We start from the raw sequence: 10883 nt of genomic DNA, 5'->3' as shown, positions 1-10883 counted from the left end.
AAAGTGCATTTGGCAACTCACAAATCATGGCAATATTACTCCCACTTCTACCCAAAAAAGTTCAGTATGATTTATAGGTATTTGTCTGAAAACCAGACACAGGCTCACAGGAACGACACATAAGAGGAATAAATGTCTGTCTTTCGCCCCCCCCCCACATACACACAAACAGACAAACCTACAAACATCCTGTACACACCTTCAGTCTCCTTTGATTAACTTGCCCCACCCTCTTTTCATTACACACAGAATCGTATGGCAGCCCTTGAGGGACAAACTCCCCAAGATTGAAGTCATTAACTAAAGGCTCCAGGACTAGAGTGTTCAGCGTTGGAGGAATCTGATGTAGCCATTCATTAAAGGAATGACAATCAGTCTGCGGGGCAGTCAAAGGTTAGTCAAACAACAGCATCACAGAGAATATACAAAAAAGATTGATGTACAAATATATATATATATATATGTATGGGTATATACACATTTACATGCACATAAGCACTTCAATTTTGTTATGGATCCACTGTACACATATAAATATGTAAGGTCCTACAAACCCTCACATTAAGCAAATGCACTCTAGCAAACAATGGTGTAACTAGACACACCTGTCCAAAACAACGGCACTGATACAGTGGTTAAGGCCTTAGACTCTGGACTTAGGGAGAAACAATCCCATTGGTTTGAGGTGTGGCTTGCAATAAGCTGGCTCCTGGGTGACATCATGGTCTCAAAACAGCTATGAATACAATCCAGGAGTGGGATCACACATTCTCTATTTTAACCAGATGGTCAGCTCCAGTCTGTCTTCTTCCTTACTCCTGAAAGTTTAAATTTGCTTACAAGACTACATTACAGTTTATTCATAAAGGGGTGTAACCAGAACACAGAACATACATTGCCGGTTGGTACAGTCCTTGGTCGTGGCCCATTTATGAATATTTATAAGATACAAAAACCGGTTTCAGATTCAGCAGTCGCTAACACAGTTCAGTGTTAGGAATACATATCTGGAGTTGCTGGGTGGCTCATCCTTTTATGGCACTATTCTAGTGCATGGATGGGCCCCATGGACTGGTATCAAATCCAGACCATGCCAGTGCCACCTGGCTGGGATCCTACAGAGGGACATACCACGGGCTCACTCAGGTATGGAAGGGTTTCAGTTGGTCAGGATCACAGGATCACATGCACATCAGCTACCCCAACAGCTCAGTACAGTGGCAAGTTTGTTGACACATGAACTCTGGTCCTTCAACTCATGTCTGTGCAACTGCAACTTAAGATACAAAAACTGAACTTGCTTTGGACTAGAGCACATACTTGTCTGCATTCTCCTGAATTGACAATTGAGGTTGCCATGAGCATTGCAGTGTAAGCATGATTAGGCTTTTCAAATTGGGGAAAAGAGGAAAAAGCATTAAACAAAAGAATACAGATCTAACCATCTGGTCAGTAAAGAGAATGTGGAAGAATCCCCCAGCTCTGGCTTCGTGTTTGGAGCATGGGGAGAATCTGAAACCTATGTTGCATGACTTCTCGAACTCGAATAATAGTGTTTTGCTTTAAAGAGCAAGTCTTAATTGATCTTTACAAATTGTTGATTGACAGTATACAATTCCCAAACATTCAAATAACAAGGCCCCATAATGACCACACTCTGGCTGAGACCGCATCTCAGAACTTTATCCATCACCTACTAAAGGCTGAAATAACACACTTCTGTATGGAAGCATGTCTGAAACATGACATCATATACCATTGAGCTATATCAGGCATGTATTTGGTACAATATAAATGTCATGAATTACAATGATCATAATATTCCCAAGGACATGTTAAGTCATGAACTATAAAATCCATATTTAGTACTGAAAATCAAAAAAGTAACTGTGTTAAATGTGTCAAATATGGAATATTAAACAGAATGATTTTAAAAGGAAAACCAAATTTCCATTTTGTTTGGGAAACCATGGGAACCAAATTTGGGATCCCCAATTAAGATCTAGATGCTGCGCGAGTCTCCCATTGCTACCTCCGTCTACATCTGCCCCCCTCTCTGCACTGACCCCTTGAGTCTGGAAGAGAACAGTGCAGGGCTCTTGAGAGGGGCATTGAGGGCAGGACTGGGAAGGACCCAACAGGAATGTAGGTGCCGGGAGTGAGAAATGGAAGGAGGGTGAGACAGAGGAGGCTCCACCATGTAGGGCCATACCACTGAGTGCAAGTGATTAAGGCTCCAATGAGCCCACAGCCACTGCAAGCCAGCCTTGCATCACAGATTAAGCAGAAGCAGTTTAGCCGTATCCGACACCACAGACTGTGGTCCCAATAGTGTTGTCACACTCACGGTAGGCCCTCCTAGGGTATCTCCCCTCTGTATCACAGTCACTTGCACTCACCATTTTAAAGCTCACAACATCCCATATTTACATATTTGGATTCATACTGTCGTTTAGATTACTTTGATCAAAACCAACCTTTCTTCAACCAAACCAATTTCAAAATAAAACACATTATTATGCAGCACTTGGGAAAATGAAATGACCCAGTGCACATGTCAGTATCTCACCAAACAGAGTCAATGATACAAAATGTATATCTTTATTGTGTGTACAGCTGGTCCCTTCTTTTATGAGTGGATACAGATTCACCCTCATTTTGGAGATGACATTGAAATTACTCCTGCAATTATAGTTACAGTAAGCCTGTTACCAGTTTTATAGAAAAGGGCCAGTTCACTTGTTCAACTTACTTAATCTAATTTCAAATGGAATTTAGGAAAACTGGCTTGAGAATCAACTTTAGTTTGAATCTGTATCTCTCCAGTGGTGTGACTGGATATCTTAAAGACCTTTTAATGGCTGTTTTGACAAACTGCTGCAACTTCAAATATCAGTTTGTACATTTAGTTTTTAATGCAAGCAGCCTTATTTTTTTGGTTACAGGGCACAAATTGGTGCTGAAGACCATGGGTAGGGTTGCAATAATACCTCCAGGCACCCTGAAGGTCTGATTCCAGATAAATGGTGGAATATTGGCACAGACATTGAACAGACAACAGGACCTGTTGCAAGTCACAGGACAACCCCATAGACAACAAACCCAACAGGTCTTCTCAATTTCTTGTAGCAAGAAGGCACCAATAAACTTGTAAGGGCTGTAACATGTTTTACAAAGGGCAATACACATTTGCTGCAAAGTTGAAAAGAAACAACAACTGGGTACAAGGACTCCAAATGTTTTTGGAACAGACATGCCAGTTCAAAGTTTGTCCAAAAGAGAGCAGAGAAGAGCAACTGCAGACAGCAACATGAAATAATTTAATTAATTAGACCTCTTTGTGGCGCAAACTTCTTGTAGCATTGCGTAGCACCCCAAAAAAGGAGAAGCCATTAACAGGTTGATTTCAATAGGATTTGAGCACATTCAATTCACATTTTTGTGGTTTTGTGTAGGATGTACATTGCCCTTGATATTGACGTTGACCAGCGGCAACAGGTTCTAAGGCCTGCCAGCGGACCAGCCAATCAGAAAAACAACCATTATCAAAGCTGAAATACAACGGCATTCCCAATGTATGTATATATTTATACACATACATATATATGCATATATACATACGTATATATTCAATGTCGGTATATTCATACATATGTTTAATATAATTATACAAATTGCACATATAAACATACAACAGGGGCTTAGGCAGTGATAAGCTCCTCATCCATGGGAGACTGTTGTTTATTCATTTATAATTTTTTAAATAATTTCATTTAGAAAAATATCTATAATAAATCTAAAGCAAACAGTGACCAATTTCTAACAGACACATCTCCCTTCTTCATTGAAATATGGTAATTAAGTCAGCCTTTCCCCCAAACATTCATACTTTACAATCAATGTATATATCCGAACATCCATACAATAATGTATATGCGTATGCATATTGTTTTTATGTTCCTTTCTCCATATAAAAAGGTTCATAGTGCAAGACGTGCCAAACTTATATAAACAATAAAATAATTATAGTGACAATAATAGTAATAGTTACAATATAAGATAATAGCAACAACGACATAAAAAGCTTCAGGTCCCATCATGCCCGTTGGCTTGACATCATCACTACAGGCTAGAGCAAAGGGAATATCAACTTCTTTCCCCACACCCTATTTCAAACTTAAAAAAATAGATTTCACAGGTAAATGAAAAATATATATACAAAAATATACCTCTCTCCTTCTCCGTTCTCTGTCCTCCTCTCTAACTCTCTCTCTATCACAAAATATGCCTCAGAAAGAAATAAAACAGGGATAATGGTCTGCAGTTTCCCATCACAATCAAAAAAGGCTGCTCGTGCAGTCGACACGTTTCCCCGGGACAGGGCGGCTGACGGGGTGAGCAGGCAGGGGGCCCTGAGACCACTTTCCCCTGCATTAAGAGGCGTCTAAAATCCTTCCCCTCCGACATCGCAATTAAAAACAAAACCAAGGAACGGAGCAGAGGCAAAGAATATCTATTCACTGTACATCCCGCTCAGTTTTTTGGCACCACTTAAGTCAAAATAACACATAAAAAAACAAACACACGCACACACACAAAACACAACAAACTGACAACAAAGTGACCAAAATGTACTCATTGAAAATGGAAAGGCAAAGACAAGGTGCAAAAGAATACGTAACTGGTGGGCAGGGCCACAGTGCAGCTGGAGAAGCTGGGGCATGGGGGGGTGGGGGGTGGGAGGTGGGTCATGCTGCAGGGTTTGCTTGAGGAGGCAGCCAACCTCAGGTGGCTATTGCGAGTGCACATATATAGATTTTTTGTCTGTGTGTTTACCGATCCAGAGCCCTGATAGGGCAAAAGAACTGCCTGCTGTCTCGCTGTCAGTCCCTGGGTTGTGTCTACCACCCTCCTTCTTCATCCAAGACTTCACCTCCTTTTCCTCATTCCTGATTGGCTGTCTCCACCGCTTTATAATGAGTAACATTCCAAATGCAAAATAGTCTCTGAATTTTCCCCCCCGCATCCGGCAAAGCCGCTTTTAGGAAACAAATAAAGAGTTGTGTTCCTTTTTGCTTTATCTTCATGTTTTATGTCACTTGTTTAATTCTTTTTTTATTTCTTTTTTTGAAATTGCTAGGTTTGCGTAATACTCTGCAGTTCCTCTGGGACAGGGCGTGGCATAGGAAGGGGTGGCTGGTTCAGTCGAGGTCCCAGGAGCTGGTCAGGCCCAGAGGGCTCTCGCTGGCTGGGGGCTTCATAGAGAGGGAGAGACACAGGAGAGAAGAAACAGAGATGGAGAGATGGATCCGAGAGAAGGGGCGGAAAGTGAGAGCACGAGAGACGGGTACGAGCGACCCTAACATCCGAGGTCCCAGCAAATGGAGAAGAAGCAGCAGCGTGGATCGGATGTGATCAGGTGAAGGGGGGAGGGGGGGTAGGGGAGGCAGAGGTGGGGTGGGGTGGAGTTTGGCCGAAAGGAGTCCTTTATCCTACTTCTGCATAAGCACACATATTCTGAAGGTGGTCACCATGGGGGAGAGGGAGCAAGATAGAGTGAGAGAAGCCACATTAAGATCAGAACCAGCAGAAGAGAGGAAAGGAGCAAGAGACGGGTGGTTGAAGAAGGAGTTTGGAATAGGGGGAAGTGCGCTCGTATAATAGCAAGTTAAGATATGTGTTCCTGCAAGCATGTGTCTATGTGTCTAAGCATGTGCCTGTGTGTGCGTATCCGCATGCGTGTTTCTGCGTGTGTGTGTCTGCATGTGTGCCTGCGCGTGTGTGCCTGCATGTGTGTGCCTGCATGTGTATAACTGTGTGTGTGTGCCTGCGTGTGTGTGCCTGCGCGCGCGTGTCTGTGTGTGCGTGTCTGCGCGTGTGTGCCTGCGCGCGGGTGTGTGGCTCTCAGAGCGCGAGCAGAGAGGGGGAGTTTAAGGAGTCAGAGGACTGATCACTGCTGCTGTTCCGCTGGTGCGCGTTGACCCCACAGGCTCCCTCTGGGTAGGTGAACACAAATGAAGAGGTGTATGAGGGGGTGCAGCTGCCGATGTCATGACTGCAAGCGCCGGCCGCCAGGCAGGAGCCGCCCAGTACCGGCTCGCTCTGCGCATAGAAAGAACTAGAAAAGGCTACCTCCTGCATCATCCCCGGCTGGGGGGGCGCTGGCGGCGGTGGTGGCGGGGGGGGCGGCGGCTGAGTGGAGGGGTGGGGCGTGTAGGCGGGAGGCAGGTAGAAAGTGTCCTCTTTCACAGTCAGGCCCACCACGGACACGCCCGGCTGCAGCTGCGCAGACGCCTGCTCCTCGTGGTACGGAATCTTGCAGCCCGGCTGGTGGGCGACCAGGACAAACTCCAGCCGCTCCTTCTCCTTCTGTAGCTCTGAGATCTCCGCCTCCAGCTCGGCCTTTTCCTCCTCCAGGATATCCGTCTCCTGTTGGGGGAGCGCAGAGGCACAAAGCCAGCGTGAGGGAGGAGGGACCAATCAGGAAAGAGTTCTCCGCTAATTACAATAATTGCGCTCTTTGCTAATAATCTCCTACTCTTAATCATTAACCAGTCCGTTAATGTTCCTAGCAATTACCACTGCTGACACACTGATTACCCCAAAACCCTATTACATCTGCACTGTAATATAATTACAAGTCTTAAATATATTGTTTATAAAGGTAACTGTTATTTTTAATCGTCGCCGCTGCAGTAACTGTAGTATGGCTCACCGACTGCAGCCTGTCCGTCAGCTCGCGCCGTCTGTTTCGGCACTTGGCGGCAGCCAGCTTGTTTCGTTCCCGCCGGACGCGTCTCTTCTCTTCCTCCTCCGGGGTCAGCTGAGGGGTCAGAGGTCGCAGTGAATACACCCTCGCATGCAGACACGGATGTGCAGACGCACAGGTACACACGTGCAGATGCATGGAGGAGTACGCACAGGGGCATGCACGTGCGCTATGCCACAGGCCATCAGACGGCTTACTGCCTTTCCTCAAACAGGTTACGCTTGCGTCGAAACCAGAAGGATTTCATAGACACAAAAGAGGAAAAATGAGAGGCAGCTTAAAAAAATCTGAAAACTGACAAAGCAAAACCACACTCACAGACTCATCACGTGCGCGCCGGCTGCGGGTTCGAGACTGGCGAACAGGTCCAGGGGCATCGGTGCCAGTGCTGGGCGGAGTGAAGCCAGCACCCGAGGAATAGCTTGTGCCCGGCAGCTCGTAGGTGTCCAGGGGGGCTGGCTGCGCCATGGTGGACGTCCCAGCCGCGCCCTGGCCCGCGGAGCTCAGGCTGGGCTGCACCATCCACTGCAGGTCATGACTGGTCGTGATGGCCGTCACTGTGGGCACAAAGGAGCCCGGCATCTCCCCTCCTTCCCCACTACTACAAGCCCCAGCCCCCACCCCTACCGCCCCACCTGAAGTAGATGCACACTCCTGGGAAACGTGCACACACACACACACACACACACACACAAAGACAGAAATAAGAGAGGATGGGGAGGGGGGAGAGAATGTTGGGGTTATTTTCTGGCTAGAATTCAGTTTCCCAGTGCCTACTACATTCAGAGTAGACCTGGGTGAACTATGTATCTGAGATACTTTAATTCTTTACATGGCAGTAAAATTTTACGAATCTATGCAGATTTCCAAAAGTAAACATTTTGCTAACCAGAATCTATTAATGAAAGTCTTTGCACACCAAAAAATATCTTAAATCACAGGTACATATAGGAGAAAAACTAATAATGCAAATAATGAAAACTTTTACCAGAACAGTTTTAACCACAATCTACAATCATATGAAAGAAAATTTCATATGATTGATAAAAATGGTCACTAATATGGTGGAATTGTATTAAGTCAACAGAATTAAAGTATTTTAAAAAATGCACCACATGGAAACTGCACACAACTGTATACAATCCTGTTCAAGGCAGAGACGGTATATCCATGGAGTCTGTAATGAGAACTCTTGTACTGTGCTGTGTATCACGTCTGAACTTCTTTACTGTACGGTTGTAAAAGTTAACTAGAGATATGATTTTGGTGAATGCTTGAAATTGTAAGCACTTATAGATTCAACGTGATGTTAATACAACCAGCTGTTATTACTGATAATGTGCGATTTATTAAATGTAGCATGTTTTTAAAAACGGTTTCAAATGTAAAAGTTTAATATTTTCTCTATAGGCTGCAAGGTAATGAGCTCAATATTGAACTATTATACTATATTATATTATAACTATATTTAACAAATATACCGAGTTTTTCGGTATATTTGTACGAAAAGGAATAATATTTTAACTCTTCTAAGATACAAACTGAAAAGGATTTAGATACCCCGTCTCTACGGAGGACACTGCTTTTTTTAGCACAGCGGTAAACTGTGATACTACAGCGCACTCAGTTTTTCATTAATATTAATATTGAGCGACTGAGAGAGAGGGATGTGTGTCTACGAAGACTCTGTTTCGACCAATCAAATTTCTAGAATATTCCACCCCTTTCTTCTTCCTCATCCGCCCCCCGGTGTTCCCCTTAGCAACGCGACGTAACACTCCAAAATAGAACGCATGTACGTCACAGCGAGGCCAGAGAAGAGAGGCGATCGAGGGAGGAGCTATGCGTGTGCGTGCTAATCGTCAGTCGGAGAGTTCCAAAGCCTTGTCATCCGTTGCGCAGCGTGGAAACCAACCACGTTACTGTAAGAAGTCAGTATCAGTTCATTTGCCGAGTTGACAGCCTCCACAGCTTAAACATGAAAACACCCGTTAGCCGGGATAGGAGACGGACTTTGCGGGGGAGATTTTGAACAAGCTCTACCGCCCTCTCCAGCAAAATAATATTTTAAAATAAGTTGGCTGTATAGCCTAAACACTGCAAGCGGAAAACTTTGGCTTCGAAAACTAGCACCGTAGTTGTCTTTATTCACCAACATGCAATAGTAGTCTGCGTTTGCTACAGTAGGTTGCATTCGCTGTCAGAGATTCGTTTTGATACTTTCTGTTTTATAGACTGCATTTTATCCGACTTTCGAATGTAGCCTAATGATTAACAGCCAGCTTACCAAGACGTTATCGGGAAGTTTCTTACTTAGCACATATTTAATCCTCTAAACTAGGATTTATCGTCTGTCACAGTGGCAAGCGTAGTCGAGGCACCGACAGTATAAGAACGGGACTTACTTGTGGAGCGCTGGTGGTTGGCGGGCTCCCAAAGGAGTCCACAGAGGACAGATATTGTGACTCAATGGACGGAGACGAGCTACCACGGGAGCCAGAATCGAGGTCGCCGGGGAACCCTTGGAACATCTCCCCGGCAAAGCCGAGAGACACCGAGGCACCTGCTGTTCCCGGATACAAATCGATGTGCCCTGTGTGAACAAGTAAATTTCTAATTTTTCCTGTATGTAGCGTACACAAATACGTTCAAAGGAGAAACACGTAGACTGCGTTAGTTTATGTTAGGTCGTTATATTATGCATTTGGATTCATACTATTATATGTGTTTTATCTTACAATTAGGCTGATAAAATGCATATAGGAACCGCGTGCATGAAGATTTAACCAAAAATACAATAGCGAATAATTAGCCTACATAAGTACCCTATAGTAATTCGTATTACAATGATATTTACTGGTGAAGCCTAATAACGAAAACGGTAACTTATAAATAGACTGATGTACATACATGTTACAGAAATAGAGTACCTTACCTTTACTAACTTTCTTGGAGTATTCCGGAGAGATGTTCTCGGTTCCCCTCCAAACAAGTTGCATTAAGAAGGCAAAATAGGTCTTTACTTGAAAGAAATTCCTTCAAGTTTTCTTGACCTTTTTTCACAATACACTCCTTGATGCGAGACAAAATAAGACCCAGTAAGTTGATTCTCCTTGCGTCAACCTTAATAAAAAGTAGAAATGTGTTTATAAATCCAGAGAATAATCCACGCGTTGCTGTAGGACCGACGGTATAAAAGCATGAGTCCAGTGCAGTGGCTCTTCGTCTTTATGAATGAATCTAAGCGAACACGAAGTAAAAGGAACTCCTAGGCCCGCCCTCGGAGTTCCGATGACGTACGTGTCCATATATGGAGCAATATTGCCTGTGTTTTTGTTTGGTATCCAAGGCGATGACGTTTAGGGATTCCCTCTCCCACAGAAATGGTAACACGGCTTGCTGGCGGTTTAATAATAGAAAATTTTACTATCAAGGACACGAGAGCTTTCTTTCTGTTTTATAGGTTTGTAAGGAAAGTAAAATAATGCGATGCGCATGAACTTTTAACAGCTCACGAAAATATTTTGATGTTAGAAAAGGAAACGTACCGCTCATTCTGAAACAACGGACAGGATCGGAATCAGCGAGGCAGCCTACAGTGCATTAATTTTTACCATAGCTCTACGATCAGCATGTTGTGGCCCGCTTAATTGAAATCTACATCGGATGCGAATTCATCATTTCATGCTTACTACAGGCTTTTGACAAATATATATTTACAGAATAAATCATATATTGAAGAAAGTAAGAAATAACTTTTTTCATTGTTAACTCTATTAACTGCTTTATGGACGTCTTAATGAATTTATGCGAGCCGATAGTTAGCCAACGCCACTAGTTTTCATACTAAGAACACACATTATGTAGCATAATAACAATATACACATTCAATGTTCTGATGCCTACAAGTAATTCAGACAGCACGCGTGGGCTAAGACATAGACTCGAAATGAAACATAAACTTGCTATATTTACAACAAGTACAATATTTCCATTTCGTTGCTCACAACAACGTTGCTCGTAACCCACATTAAGCATGAAGCCAACATACTCAACACAAACAAGAGAAAATGCCCAGGGCAATATTAAGAAATATTTCCAGTATGCTCTCCCA

The 10883-nt window shown here is 43.7% G+C and overlaps 1 protein-coding gene across 2 annotated transcripts; it reads right to left on the bottom strand.

The window, feature by feature from the left end:
- Positions 1-2585: 2585 nt before the first annotated feature.
- fosb (FBJ murine osteosarcoma viral oncogene homolog B) lies at positions 2586-10083 on the bottom strand. 2 transcript variants are annotated; one of them, XM_064302331.1, is made up of 6 exons: positions 9705-10082; positions 9175-9362; positions 7088-7423; positions 6716-6823; positions 6133-6429; positions 2586-5996 (listed from the first exon to the last, which is right to left on the bottom strand). In XM_064302331.1, exons 1-6 carry the CDS (start codon positions 9766-9768, stop codon positions 5931-5933), a joined length of 1059 nt encoding a protein of 352 aa, XP_064158401.1. In that variant the 5' UTR covers positions 9769-10082; the 3' UTR covers positions 2586-5930. The 2 variants fall into 2 exon arrangements, with proteins under 2 accessions (XP_064158401.1, XP_064158400.1); XM_064302330.1 differs by having other exon boundaries at positions 2586-6429; positions 9705-10083.
- Between the last annotated feature and the right edge of the window lie 800 nt (positions 10084-10883).

Source organism: Anguilla rostrata, chromosome 12, assembly GCF_018555375.3.
Source record: "Anguilla rostrata isolate EN2019 chromosome 12, ASM1855537v3, whole genome shotgun sequence".
NCBI classification, from domain to species: Eukaryota; Metazoa; Chordata; class Actinopteri; order Anguilliformes; family Anguillidae; genus Anguilla; species Anguilla rostrata.
The sequence above is the reverse complement of the archived record's forward strand: the minus strand, read 5'-3'. Positions and strand labels throughout refer to the sequence as shown.